General features: G+C 38.6%; 1 protein-coding gene across 2 annotated transcripts in view; it reads right to left on the bottom strand.

Moving 5' to 3' along the window:
- Positions 1–15482, bottom strand: part of olfm2a (olfactomedin 2a) — a 151742-nt gene that overhangs the window by 26018 nt on the left and 110242 nt on the right. For both annotated transcript variants that reach the window (XM_036567516.1, XM_036567515.1), the window contains exon 2: positions 11273–11422. In XM_036567516.1, the coding sequence (XP_036423409.1) occupies positions 11273–11422 (150 nt within the window). The remainder of the gene's footprint in view (positions 1–11272; positions 11423–15482) is intronic.

Below are 15482 nucleotides of genomic sequence, written 5' to 3'. Positions count from 1 at the left end.
TCACACTATAAATGTTTGTCGGGATGGGACAAGACTATTCACCTCAGGTTTGGTCCGGTGTGGAAATCATTTTACTAATATTGGTCAGCTTCTGGTCAGGTTTAAATTTGACATTCTCATAAACTGTAACCTGTCTTTAACAGACTTTTTTGGGCTACAGTCGGATTCAGACAGAATTCTTTTAGGATACAGTCAGGTTCAGAGAGAACTGTGTTGGACCACATTCAAGTTCAGACAGAATTTTGTCAAGCTACAGTCGGGTTCAGACAGAGTTCTGTTGGGATTCAGTCAGGTTTAGACAGAATTCTGCTGGGATTCAGTCTGGTTCAGATATAATTCTGCTGGGATTCAGTCGGGTTCAAATATAATTCTGCTGGGATTCAGTCGGGTTCAGATATAATTCTGCTGGGATTCAGTCTGGTTCAGATATAATTCTGCTGGGATTCAGTTGGGTTCAGCTATAATTCTGCTGGGATTCAGTTGGGTTCAGATATATTTCTGCTGGGATTCAGTCTGGTTCAGATATAATTCTGCTGGGATTCAGTCTGGTTCAGATATAATTCTGCTGGGATTCAGTCTGGTTCAGATATAATTCTGCTGGGATTCAGTCGGGTTCAGATATAATTCTGCTGGGATTTAGTCTGGTTCAGATATAATTCTGCTGGGATTCAGTTGGGTTCAGATATATTTCTGCTGGGATTCAGTCTGGTTCAGCTATAATTCTGCTGGGATTCAGTCTGGTTCAGATATAATTCTGCTGGGATTCAGTCTGGTTCAGATATAATTCTGCTGGGATTCAGTCGGGTTCAGACAGAATTTTGTCAGGACAAAGTTGAGCTCAAACATTTAAAAATACTGAGATTCAGACAGACTTTTGTTGGGCTACAGTCAGGTTCAAACATACATTTGTCAAGAAACTTTGAGATTCAGTCTAAATGTTTTTGGGCTTCAGCGTGGTTCAAACAGAACTTTGTCAGTAAACAGTCAGGTGCTGAACTTTGAAGGGCTACAGTTGGGTTAAGATTAAACTTTGTTGGGATGCAGTCCAGTTCTGACAGCAATTTATTGGATTCAGACTGAATTGGTCAATAAACAGTCAGGTTCACAATGGATTTTCTCAGTGAAGAGTCAGGTTCAGACAGAACTTTGTATGCCAAAGGTTGGATACAGGCAGAATTATTTTGGGATATAGATGATATGTTCAAGTAGATTTTAGCATACACTTGAGTTCAGGCAGGCTCAGACAGAATTTTGACAGGCTGCAGTCAGGGTCAGAAAGAATTTGGTCAGCTTAGTCAGGTTCAGACAGGATTTTGTCTGGTTACAGTTGGGTTCAGACAATTTTGTCAGGATAAATTAAGATGGAAAGAATTGTTCTCAGGCTACAATAAGGTTCAGAGAGAATCCTGTTGGGCTAGAGTCAGGTTTGGAGAGAATTTTGCTGGACTACTTAGCTGAAGGCTTGGTGCTCTTCAACCAGTCAGACACAAGCAGAATATTCTTGGGTTATATCTGGGCTTGGATCTAAATTTCAGGTCCAGGTAACTACTTAAACTGGAGGTTACTGTTTGTTTATACATTTTAATACTTATCATTCAGAAATTGCTATGAATGATTCAGTAATAACTACAAAACAAATATGCAAGTCACTGCAATTTAAGTGGAAAAATGTGAAGTTCTAGCACACACACTCCCTCCTTGCTCTACAAGGCCTGACAACCCACACGCTGAGTGTCCCGTGTTGTTGCTGCGCTCATTTCCATCTTTGTGGGCTGATGAGCGTTAAGGTGTATCGTCTAATGAGCTCATTTGCATAGCTGTCAGAGCCAGCGGTCACGGTCAGCGCCAAGGATTGTGGGCGCTCGGACTGAGGCGATCTTGAAGGGAGTTTGCGCGGATCAACATGTCCACCGTGCGTTCAGCCACTGGAGCGGCTCCTCTTGGGTCCATGTTAGTGGTAAGCTCAGGAGGGTCGGTGCTACACACACACAGGGCTATTTTTAAAGGAGTCAGGCCAGTAGAAGCTGTTATATTCTGAATGCATCCTCCACATCTTGCACTGAGGGGGGACTGACCTCAGGTGTCCTCATTAGTCTGTGTTTTATTAGACAGGAGTGTTAGAGCCTCACAGCTGCTGCCAAAGCCACACACACACACACACACACTCACACATACCTTTTAACACATAGCCTTTATCCTCATTCTGTGTGGGTGTCTATGGGTGGCTGCTCCTGGAGGTGCACTAGGCAGGTTTTTAGAGGTAGACAGAACCCAGCAGAGTGCATAAGGTGAATAGCTATCAGTCTGAAAGAGAATTAGATGCTGGTGTCTCATTGATTTGCTGAGGCTTCACTCATTCAGCATCTCAATTTGCCTGCCTGGATGGAAGCAATCTACCTCAAGTAGGGATGGGCAACTTGAGAAATTTAGAAATTTAAAATTATTACGATCATTATACTGTGCTATTCAAATGTAATTACATAATTAACAGTGAGGGAAACTCAGGGCCATATAGGATGAAATAAAAAGTGTTCGTAATTTTTAGTTTATTTTTATTTAAAAGTATCGTCATGCTTGTATTCAAATTGTGCAAGTACTGTAGTACTACTGGAAACAAAAGCAGTAAATTCTTGAAAAGCCTAACAAAAAATTATCAGTGTTTTTCTCTGTGGTAAGTAGACACAGCTAAGTGAGCTCTTCCATTGGTTCCATTGGCACAAGCTGGACTCAAGGTCCTACAAAAAGATCACTGTTAGCTTAGTGCTAACTTACTGCTAGAATGCCATAGGCATGTTAGCCGAAGCTAGCTTTATCATAGAGGAGGGTTTTTTCCTTGTTTTTGACCATGTTTTCACATGCCTGAACTTAAGACCTTGCTCTAATAGTCAGAGTTCGCCACTGGTTATTACATCTATAAGTACATAGTGAGTTACACAATAAATTACTTACATTCGATTTCCATTCAATTACATTGTGCAACAGCTTTGAATCTGCACTTCTGATAGTTCTCTGTTTGTTTCAATGTCAAAAAAATGACAAAAATGTAAAAGAGGTAGCACAATATTTTATATTTTTATACAATATTTTTATTTACCTAGTATTGTATAAGTCAATATGTACTACTTGCAAGTAATTTTTTTGGGTACATACTTTCTGGTAAATTCTGTGTACACTGGAGTACAAAGAATTTACCTGCAAGTAATAAATATGTTGTACTTACAATTAATATTTGATGCACACTTTGCAAGTTCAATATATAAGCACATAGTAACTAATTCAAGGAAATTTCAGCATTATATTTTATATATATATTATATTTCAGCATTTAGTGCTAGGAAGTGACACAGTAGTAGTAATTAGTGTGAGCGAATACATGCCTACATAATAGAGAAGAGTAAATTACAGGCACAGGCGACATAGGTGTAAAAATTGTAGGGTACCTAGCACTGAGCACTTACCACTGCTTTCCTCCAGTACATTAATTAATTTCATATTAATTGGTATTTTGAGTTATGGCTACACATTGCATACTACAAAGACAAGCTGTCATGTAAAGGCTATGTACAAAGTTCCACTTTACACTCCTGTTACCACAGAGTTACAGATGAATTACCAGTAAATGTACTAATTAACCCCTTAAAATGTCAGGCTTATTACATACATATTACATAGGCTTATTATTCAGTAACTACAGGGACTTCAATGCAAACTTGCTGAGCTATTCATAGTTTACAAAAGTGTGTAAAGCAAACTTTGGGCCTGCTGGTGGGCGCTGACCATTTAAGAGATTAATATAAAATGAATTACTGTCCTGGAGTAAGGTTCTCACTCTGTCTTTCTCTATAATTCTCTATTATCTATGCATAAAGCAATAAATAATAAAGCAGTCTGTAGTACTTAACACTATTTTCTACCTTATATACACCTGGAATTTGCTCATTTTAGTTAATATGTATTTACATAATGAACTTGCAAAGTACGCACCAAAATGAGTAGTAACTACTATATATTTGCAATTTACCTAAAGATTGTTGTACATACCTGGAAGTTTTCATAAGTCGCAACATATATACAAAGCATGTACCAGAAAAAATCTTGAATTTACATATTAAATACTAGTTACTATAAAATAAAGCGCTACCAAAATATCTTCTCTTCTACTTATAAACAAAATTGCGGTAAGGTTTGAAAGTTTTGAAAGAAGTTCTCCTCTTTTAATGAGGTACAAATGAGAAATAATTCATATACAACTGCATTATTTTTTATTGCTCTAACTGTGACTAAGACTTAAGCATTTTTCCTGATTCAATATATACATTCAAATATCTGGTAACACTTCACTATGGGGGGTCATTATAATTCTCTTGTCACGCTCTTATTAAGCCTTATCAAGCCAGTACAATTAAGTACTGTTAAGTCGATTCTGATTACTGGCAATCAAATGGATAGTGCTTCTTCAGAATATCCTGTCTCCTGGGTCTTCAGGCCTCTGAATGGCTTCTTCATGATTTATCTAATTGTCTCCATCCATCTTGTAGCTTGTCTTCATTTTTCTCTTTTACCCTCAAATGTTCCATGCATAATGGTCTTTTCCAATGAACTGATTCTTCTCAGAAAAAGTCCAAGGAACTCTTCACCAACACCAAAGTTCACTATAATTATTGCTTAACTGTAATTACTGCTTAATAACAGTAATAATATGTTAGTTACCAGCCATTGGCTTGATAAGGCTTAATAAGGTAATACTAATACTTTGCTCACCCCAGTTATTGCTTAATAAACCAGTAATTAGCAGTCAATAACTACCTTGATAAGCCTTAATGAGAGCATTATAATTGTGTTATTATCTCCCCCTATATTGAGGTTTTTGTATTGGGTATTTGAATGTTAATTTAATGGTCAAATATTCAGTTAAATATTTTGACACTTTAGTATAATTCAGTAATATATTATATACAACATATTTTCATTTTACTCCAAACTATACCTCCTTTATTCTAAGAAGAAATATGTATGTTCAGATAAGTGCACCAATCTCTACTCTCAACACAATCTCAGGGTCCGCTGGGACCCTCTCCTTCTCTCTCGCTCTCTGTCTCCTCACTATTTGCTCAGCTGGTCTTTATTGTGGTTTGGCTCTGAAGCTCGCAGATGCAATAAGGATGATGCATTTGTTGCAGTTGTGGCTGTTTAACTGATGTTTCTAGAGGAAGCTGGAAACCACAGTCCATCCTGCATGGAAGCCCTGAGATGGAGAGGAAGGGAGACGGAGATGGAGAGATAAAATAGGAGGAGAAATGGAGGAGGACAGAGATGGAAGGTCAGATAGAGAAGAAAAGAGATGGAGTAGCAGGAGAGAGGGAGAGAGAGAGAGAGAGACAGACAGACAGACAGACAAACAGACAGACAGACAGAGAAGAAGGTTTGGGGGTCATTCCCCTACAGGGCTGTGAAAAAGTATTTGCCCCTTCCCAGTTTCTTCTATTTTCGCATATTTATCACAGTTGAATGTCTCAGATCATCAAACTACTTTTAATAGTAGACAAAGATAAGCCCAGTTAACAAACCCTAACTGACCCTTTGTGAAAAAGTAATTGCCCCCTTAGCAACTAAATCAATCAATTAACCAAATTTAATTGACTGTTGGGTTCGATCTCACTGTCCACACCAAGGCATGATTACTGCTAGACCTGTCGAATCTAAACAGCACTTAAACAGAAACTTCTTTTTTTTCTTTCATTTCCTTTTCTCAGTAAGAGCTTCTTGGCAGCTACACAACCTTTTAGACTCAGTGTTGAGTTGTGTTCTCACAGTGTAGATCTGAAGCAGGAGTGGAGCTTGATTTTCTCCTCTCTCTCAAGGATGAAAGTGCTGTTTATCTGAAGGTAGTTTTGGTGGTCTTGCATATTGTTTTTTTTCTGTATAGTTAAAACACTTTTTTTCTAGTTTTAGTTTTGGAGGTTGTTTTTATACACTAAAAAAGAAATATGTGTACTTAATGGTCATTTTGAACAGAAATAAATAAATAAGTGGTCTCTCTCTTTTGAAAATCTTCTTACATTGTAATTCTTCTAACCCGTATCATATTCTGTGTATGTAACACTAAAGAAGTGGTTGAATTTACAGGATTCAAATGTGTAGACTGGCTCCACACAAAATGAAATATGTTACATGTAACATGTTTCATTCATGTGGAGCCAATGTACACATTTGAATCAAACTTAAAGCAGCTTTTAAGCAACTATTTTCATATTAAATATGGTTTGAATTTAATGAAGAGTTATTGTTGTGTACACAGTCTTTTTTTGCAGAAGAAAAAAAATGCTTTTCATTGTTTTTACACTGTGTGAGCATTTGTGACTTCAAAACAAACAGAATGAAGTCAGAAGCACCTTCTCCTACCTGTCGATACAGAATGTAAATCAAATGTAAATGTAATTCTTTATGGATCTGTGAGTAATTACATGTAAATAACAATGCAAAGTAAATCGAATGTGTGGCGAAACAACAGTAAGTCCAGGCCTCTAAGGGTTAATATTCCCCTGATAGTCCATTCACGCCAGTGCGCTGCATTTAACAGCATCGATTGAACTGCAGTTCAGCAGAGTCAACATCCACCATTCACCCGTTCTATAGCACCGTCGTTCTTCTTTCATTCCCATTACTTCTCAGCATTTACTCCCTCCTTTCTCCCTTCTCTCCCACTCTCTCTCTTCCTCCTCTAGCTTACACTGACAAAAATCAGGGCGCCAAGAAGGGTTCTTTGAATGATGTTATAGAAGAAACACTTTGGGTTCTCTAATAAGTCTGTACAATGTGACAATACTGTTGTTCAATGATCAGGACCCCCATGGACCCTCACAGAGCAGGTACTATTTGGGTGGTGGATCATTCTCAGTACTGCAGTAACACTGATGTGGTGGTGGTGTGTTAGTGTGTGTTGTGCTGGTCTGAGTGGATCAGACACAGCAGTGCTGCTGGAGTTTTTAAACCCTGTGTCCACTCACTGTCCACTTTATTAGACACTCCTACCTTGTTAGTCCACCTTGTAGATGTAAAGTCAGAGACGATAGCTCATCTGCTGCTGCACAGTTTGTTTTTAAACACCTGAGTGTCACTGCTGGACTGAGAATAGTCCACTGACCAAATTATCCAGCCAACAGCATCCTGAGAGCAGTGACCACTGATGATGGACTAGAGGATGATCAACACAAACTGTGCAGCAACACACACTAACATACCACCACCACGTCAGTGTTACTGCAGTGCTGAGAATGGTCCACCACCCAAATAATACCTGCTCTGTGAGGGTCCATGGGGGTCCTGACCATTGAAGAACAAAGTGAAAGGGGGCAACAAAGTATGCAGAGAAACAGATGGACTACAGTCTGTAATTGTAGAACTAAAGTGCAATTCTATGGTAAGTGGAGCTGATAAAATGGACAATGAGCGTAGAAACAAGGAGGTTAATGAAGTGGCCAGTTGGTGTATATCCATTTAAACAATTTTCCAAGTACCTGTGCTCACGGTTATTATAGGTAATTATGTAATTTGTGAACTATTCACTACATGGTGTAACCAACATGAAATGTTTCTCCACTGGTCAAGCCATCTCCTAGTGTTTATGGTAATAATAGTCCTTCAAGTAATCTGAACATTGTAGAATACATTTAAATGTCTGTAAGCAAAGGACCTCACAATGTACAAAATCTGCAAAAGCTGTTTACTTTGGGGTGGGAATGTTGTATGTCAAGCCAGCTACAACTTGGGATTTTAACATTTGCCTGCTGAAAAAAATCTACGACAGCAAACACACACAAAATCCTGCAGGTGTGGGTTTGTGTGCAGGTTTCACGAACAGAACAGTTCGTTAGAATAGTTCTTATTTCAGTGCTACAGTATTTAAATTTGTGCTATAATACTTGCAACTTTCCTAACACCAGTGCTACATACTCAAAAAGCTACATCTGCCTGAAGAGCCTTTCAATTGAAGGAGTACTTAGGTGACCTTTATCTACTGCACCTGAAGTGTATAACTGATTACCACAGGCCATAATTTCAATGCATTACACCAGTTAAGAAAACTCAATGACTCAACACTCAATATAATTATATAATTATAGTATTATTATAATAATCCTATAATTTAAGAAAATGAGCAGTTGCTTCAGCAATGAGTTCCTGTCTTTTCGCTACATTCTTTCAAAAAAAGGTGCCAAAAAAGTTTTTTAAGCAATGTCGTAGAAGAACCTATTTTAATTCCCTAAAAACTTGAAGATTTGTAAACTTGAAGAACCTCTGATAAGAGTAAGGAATCCTCACATAATATAAAGGTTCTATACCTACCTTAAGGGCTCTTCTTAGAACCTTCACATTATTTTTTTGTGAAGAACCATCCACTGAAGAACCATCAACTCCAGTGCAGGTGCTCTCCTAAAAATAAAGGCTCCTAAATGGTTCTATGGTCTATAGAAAAAATACTATACTTGGACCTTGTTGCATAAAACTGACACACTCATGGCATAAACATGTCATATGCTGTTATAAGCTGTAATGACAGATTTTGTTCAGCAATATAACAGCGTCAAGTTATCCTCATGTCTGATGTTTTGATGTCATGACAGCTTATGTCACATGCAAATTTTCTCTGTTTAATCATGACATCAAACACCTGTCATTAGAAATAAGTAACATAACACTGTCATATTACTGAACAAAAATCAACTCATGACAGCGTATGATGTCAGCCGTGAGATGTTTATAGCATGGTTATGTCACTGTTATACAGCAGGATTCAAGTAATTGGAATAAAAGTATTACATTATGAGTAAAAAGGTTCTTCATGCTCATTCAACTTATTTTCTAATCACTGAAAGGGCCTTTAGGGAACCCAAAGTGGTTCTTTTATAGCACTGCACCAACAAACCCCTTTTTAGCACCATTATTTGTAAGAGTGAGGGTCTATTCATGGTCCGTCATGTGCATTTTCAGGCTGATTCTTTTTCAGTCAGTTCCAGCAAGTCTGTATATGTGCGTGTCATTGTGCCGCTGGGTTAGCGCTCTGTGCTGCTGAGCAGTTATTAGATTGTCTGTGTCATCCCAGCATTAGGGAGATTGAGTGTGTAAGTGTGTGTGCGAGTGCAGAATGTGTTTAGTAGCAGGGCGCGCAGAGTTGTGCTCTATTTCCTGATTTGTGGATTATTTTTAACTTTTTTTTTCACTCTGCTTTTCTTCAACTAGTCTTAGTCTAATGGGTACAATGGGGAAAAAAGACTACAAGGCTAAGGCTGAATGAATCCAATTTCATGGCTGTATTTAGGACATGCCCTCTTTTAGATGCACGCCTGCCTCATGTTCCCTCACAAAGTTTCTCTAATGGAGAACACGGGTAACTAATGATTTGGCAGCGTCACGTAATGACTGCAACTTGCGTGTGTGTGTTAACAGATTGTAATGGGTTATCTGTATCTGCATCTGTGCACGTGAGATTAAATGGCTTTTCACACAGCAGAAAACAATCATTCATTTTCAGTGAGAAGCCAAAGCAGCACAGCAGAGCGGCAGGTGATGTGACAAGCAAGCACAACCCAGAGAAACCACGGAACCACTGTCTCCATGATGAGAACACGTCCACCGTCCCCGAGGTCAAAAGTTTTCAGCTTTTGTGGTAACAGCATAAGAATCGCGCTGGCATCAGTGGTTGCATATTAAGTGTCTCTTATAAGCGTGTACTTACATGTTAATAATGCATGCAACAACAACATCACTACTGACTTTGTATATCGAAATATAGACACGTTTATTATCACCCATTTTTGATGTTTTTCTCAATTCCCAATTTCGTGTTCAAAAAAGTGGAGCCACTATGGTCACCATGGTTACCAATCCAACATTTTTCTCTCCAATCCTGATTCCTGAATCATTAAAATGTGTACTTCATATAACACACAGTTCAAATTCATTCCATTCTAAAACATTACATATCTATTTTACGAATTTTTAAAAATTGAGGATTTTTAAAATGAAGTTTGTCTCTTGTGGGCGTGTTTAGTGCTGTTCTTGTTGCATGTGGGCATGTACACTGTCCAGCTTCTGATAAAAACTGTAAAAATATCTACTATATGGACTATTCTACTGAATTCATCCAAACTGCAGTTGCGCAGTAAACAAAACAGCTTAAAAAACAATGAAGTATTCAGGTCTTAGATATTTACAATGATTATGTTATGATTTTATTTAATCCTAGGCATTAACTGAGATAAATATATACAAAATCATCATTTATATGTCAGTCCCAAACCTCTAAATTCACACTTGTAAAGAAAATACTTCAATTTTGTGTTTTTTTTTAGAGTATAGTGTCATTGAAAGATTTAGATTTGGAAAAAAAAAAATCACTACCAAAACACTTTTAGTTCACAGGCAGAGCCTTATTTTAGCCCCACCCCTATATTTTAGAGCAGGAAGTGACTGCATCACTGTCCCTCCTGGCCACATGGTAAGCAGTTAGATCCCATTGTTTTGAAGTAAATGCGTCCCAAAGTCTAAAAATCTGTGTGTAACATTAGAAATTGTCACTACCGAGACATACTGTATTCTGCAACTGAGTGTTTCAGCTGTGTTTGCTAGTCATGTGCTGGTTAGTGTTTTTGAATTCTGCTCAAAATAAGCTAAAATTGTACCGAAACAGCCAATACCAAAACATTTGGTGAAATTTTGGAAGCTTATTATTGTATTGGTAGGGAATATATTTGAATATTCGTCATTTGTGTTAATGATATGAACATAATTAAGGTATAGGGTCACTCAAGTCAGTTAAACGTGTGTTTTGAACTTTAAACCAATTTGGTAGAATGATCCATATGTGTATCACTGTTTTGTTTAAAACATAAACTGAAGGTTTCTCCTCTGTTTTTTTGTGTGGTACTTTTGGAAATAGGAACAAAGTGCCACAAAGAAAAAAGAATCTAGTAGAGCATCTTATTAACGTTTATGTTTTATACAAAACAGCAATAAAAAGAATAAGAAGCTAGACGCCTACACGCAACAAGAGCAGCCTCATACATGCCAACAGGAGACAAACTTGAGGCAGCATTAGTGACTTGCCACCTCCTAAACTGAATGTATGGTGAGGGTTAATAGTGGTTTGAATGGAGTTGTCTATACCTCTGCATGGGTGTATGTTTGTGTGTATGTAGTGTATTAGTGGCTTGATTTAGACTGTTTGTGAGTCAGTGAGTGATGGCTGGCCTGCGTGCTCAGCAGCTGTCACCTTCTCCATGAGCTGGCGGAGCTGTCTGCTGCGAGGGTCTCGGTTACACATGTTCTGGGCTGGAGCCACCACCGTGCAGATACACTTCCCATCTGCATCCTGCGCCGAGCTGTAGATTTGCCAACCCTCCTCCGGGCTCGGGTACAGGGCCTGAAGGGAGGGGTGAGAAAGAGAGGAAGAGAGAATGAAAGAGATGTAAAGATTATGCTGATATTATAGCTCTATTTCTGTGTTTTTCTCAGATTTGATGGTCCTGCATTGACTTGCACCAAGTGATCCATATCTGCCATTAGTGGAAATGCACCTCTGCCTTAAAGGACCTGCATGCACTCATTTTATCAAGTTATTTGCTGCTGATGCACACTTGAAAGGTCACAGTGTTAGGATTAAGTGGGTGTAGGTTTTTATTGTCGTGTATTCAAGCTAACGTTAGCATGGTGGCAAATTTGTCATTGTTTTATCGTTTCTAGCTTACACTCTGAGCAAAAAGGGTTCTATATAGTACCATAAAAGGGTTATTGGGCTTTTAACAATATTGGAACCCCTTTTGGTCCTATATAGAACCATCTACAGCACATTCTCCACCATAATGCAAAAAGTTTATCAGCGAAAAATCAAATAAAAACTTTTACACATGATAAAACTCTCTCAACCAGATAAAATGACTGCAGGATGAGCAAATTTCGATTTCTCAATTTGTAAATTTTCATTCTGTCTGAATTGGGTTTGGTAGTGTTTCATTTCTAAAAACATGTATCAGTAAATAATTGTTAATAACTCAGGTATTTTGACAAAAACCTCGTTTCTCATATACTTGAACAGTATTTTTGCTGACGTGTTCAAGCGTGTCCATCTTCAGCAAAAAGGGATCTATATAGTACCTAAAAAGGCTTCTTTGGCTTGTAACAATAATGGAACCCTTTTTGGTGCTATATAGAGCCCTTTTCAAAAAGATTTCTATGTAGAACCATCTACAGCACATTCTCCATCAATCTGAGAAACCCTTTCACGATGCAAAGAATCCTTTAATCATGCAAAGTGTTCTTGGAGTGTTCATGTTCCTATATAGAACCATTTTCTTTACTAAAGTACACTTGAAGAACCATCTTTTTCGACAGAGCTATGAAGAGGTCTTGGAGTCAAGCCCAAAAAGAATCAGTTCCTTAATTCCAGGCATTCGGGAATCGAGAGTTGACTCCAAAGCTATGAACTCAATTTCACAATTGTGGAATTTGAGAATCGTGAAGTTTGCCTGTGTGCATATGGAGTACAAGATGTTCTGCTGTCACTGTTCTAGACAATCTATATGAAAAAAGGCATCCTTTCACAACTTCATGTGGTTTTTCAGTAATTTTCAGCCTCAGACACTCAGCACAGAGAATGACTGTCTGATGTAAACCGCACACAAAAATCACCACAGCTCTCAGAATCTAGACTCTCATGGGGATTTTCAACAGGCTTTGCTCTGTGCACTAGTTAATGGGCAAAAAACAATTCTAAGTCTTTCAATAAGCCTTTCAGAGCTTAGTCATAGGCCTAGTCACTGAACCAGGAGTATTCATGATGTCCCATTTGATCACTCCCATTTTGAAAGAACATCATTTAGGATAGATTTTAAAGTTCAAGTTTTTAAGGCTCTAAATGACCTTAAAGCACCGCTTACATCACAGAAGGTCTGTTTATGTTCCAGCAAATGATCTTAGATCTGCAGATACTGACCTTCTGCAAACACCTTCTGTAAAATACAGAAAACACGGAAAGGCCTTGTTCAGTTATTCTGCTTCTAAATTGTGGAACTCAATTCCACCTTTTATTAGACAGTCAAGCTCAGTGCTCACTTTTAATAAGCATCTAAATACTAATCTAAAAAATCTCTTTAACTGAGCATTTAATTAAAATCTAGTCTGCTAGTCTCTTAGTATTTATCTTTTAATTTGATCTGTGTCATTTTCTTATATGATTCTAAATGAATACTTATAATTTCATCTATTACTATTAAGCTTATTATCACCTGTCTGTAAAGCACTTTGAGCTGCCATCAGCATTAAAAGTGTTATAGAAATAAAAATGATTATTAGAATTATTAGTACTGAATTGTGTTTGAGCTAGTAAATGAGATATCCTCTTGCATTTGTCCACAGCGCCAACTAGCAGATTTATTAGTTGACTAGCTGATTAGTCTATGCAACCTTTATGTCAAATTTAATTAATATAATACGCTTTATTTTTGCCAGATGTCCTTCTCCATGTCTTGGTTTTTGGAATCGACTCGTGGGATCAATTCTCATCACTTGGAATCGGAATCGGAATCTGCTCCAACATTTCTGGAATCAAACAGAACCCGTTTGTAGGTGGATGCACAAACGCATGGGCACGTTTCCAACGGAAGACCTCATGTAAAAGTGGCTCAAATCTCTCAAATGTGATTTAATCCAACCTGACGGCAAAAAATCAGGTTTGTGCCAACCCTGCCTCTAATACGAAGAAAGCTGATAACAATGAAGTTAGGATAGGAGCTGCTGTCAAGAAGCATGGGTTCTAATCGGCTCGGACTCGGCAGGAAAATGGAGATGTTTGGAATCAATGGAGCTGCTGTTTGCACTCGGGGGGACGGTCAGGATGGATGCCTCTCATATTAATCCTATTAGAAACAGCGTGCACGTAGGCCTACGCAGGAAAATGCACCCACACTCAGTTTAATGTATACATACACATAACAGAGGAAGACAAGGGAAATAAAAGTGAGATTGAAAGGAGCCATTTGAGGAATGACATCAGAGATGGATTGCATACAAGGAGAACGTAAAAACGCATCCGTGCTCGTCCCTGCTCTCTTCTCAGCCCCTATTTCTTTCTCTCCCTCACACTCGCTCCCCAGATCAGATTAAAATGTCTTAGGGGACAGGAGGACTATGTGATAGGAGTGTAAAGTAGCTACCACCCTGTGTGCTAGCGAAGCTTTCTGTCACTTCCTGTCACTGCTGCCAATCCCTCTCTACCTCCTTTTGTGTCCTCCCTCCTTCTCCATCTCCACCTCTCTGCTTCTCCAGCCTGATGGTTTAAAATCTGCTTCTTTCACATTTTCAGAACAGTGATACAGATAATATTAACAATATTAACAATATAAAATAATATTCACTTACACAGTACGTCCAATATCTTCTAATGAATTTAGCAACTCCAAGGTGCATACGTTGCACTGACACAGGTGTTCCCACGGGTTATTTCTCCTTTGAAAAGCATTGTAGATGGAATGAGGCATCACAAATGAGCCTAAAGTCACCATGTCCAATGGCAACGGGATATAAAGGTGGAGCAGTGGAACTGTGTTCTCTGTGGAGATGGCAAAGTCTGTTCATCAGACTGACGGTTTTTCTGTGATGGAAGGCTTGTTATTTGAAGCCATATCTGGCAGAGAACGGCACTGCAGTAAAATAACAGTAAGTCAAATAAAGACTGTAGCAAAACTCACAAGTCTCAAACAATGGGTTTCATGCTTTTGCCACATTAAGGTTGGCATTCCTAAGGTTGGAGTCTCCACCACAGAAATCCTTTGACTTCTGTTTTAATTCCGTTTTTCAAAAAAGAATTCAATTTTATGGAATGACCTTTGATGGTTATGTTGCTTGATGGAAGAATTCTTCAGTGCAATTATTAATAATGGCAAATTACACCGATCAGGCACAACGTTATGACCACCTCCTTGTTTCTACGCTCATTGTCCATTTTATCAGCTCCACTTACTATATAGGTGCACTTTGTAGTTCTACAGTTACAGACTGTAGTCCATCTGTTTCTCTGCATACTTTATTAGCCCCCTTTAACCCTGTTCTTCAGTGGTCAGGACCCCCATGGACCCTCACTGTGCAGGTACTATTTGGGTGGTGGATCATTCTCAGCACTGCAGTAACACTGATGTGGTGGTGGTGTGTTAGTGTGTGTTGTGCTGGTCTGAGTGGATCAGACAAAGCAGTGCTGCTGGAGTTCAGTGTCACTGCTGGACTGAGAATAGTCCACCAACCAAAAATATCCAGTCAACAGCGTCCTGTGGGCAGCGTCCTGTGAGCACTGATGAAGGACTAGAGGATGACCAACACAAACTGTGCAGTAGCAGATGAGCTATCGTCTCTGACTTTACATCTACAAGGTGGACTGACAAGGTAGGAGTGTCTAATAGAGTGGACAGTGAGTGGACACAGGGTTTAAAAAC

The sequence above is a fragment of the Colossoma macropomum genome, unplaced genomic scaffold (assembly GCF_904425465.1).
Source record: "Colossoma macropomum unplaced genomic scaffold, Colossoma_macropomum, whole genome shotgun sequence".
NCBI classification, from domain to species: Eukaryota; Metazoa; Chordata; class Actinopteri; order Characiformes; family Serrasalmidae; genus Colossoma; species Colossoma macropomum.
Note: the sequence above shows the minus strand (reverse complement) of the source record. Positions and strands in the feature narration are given on the sequence as shown.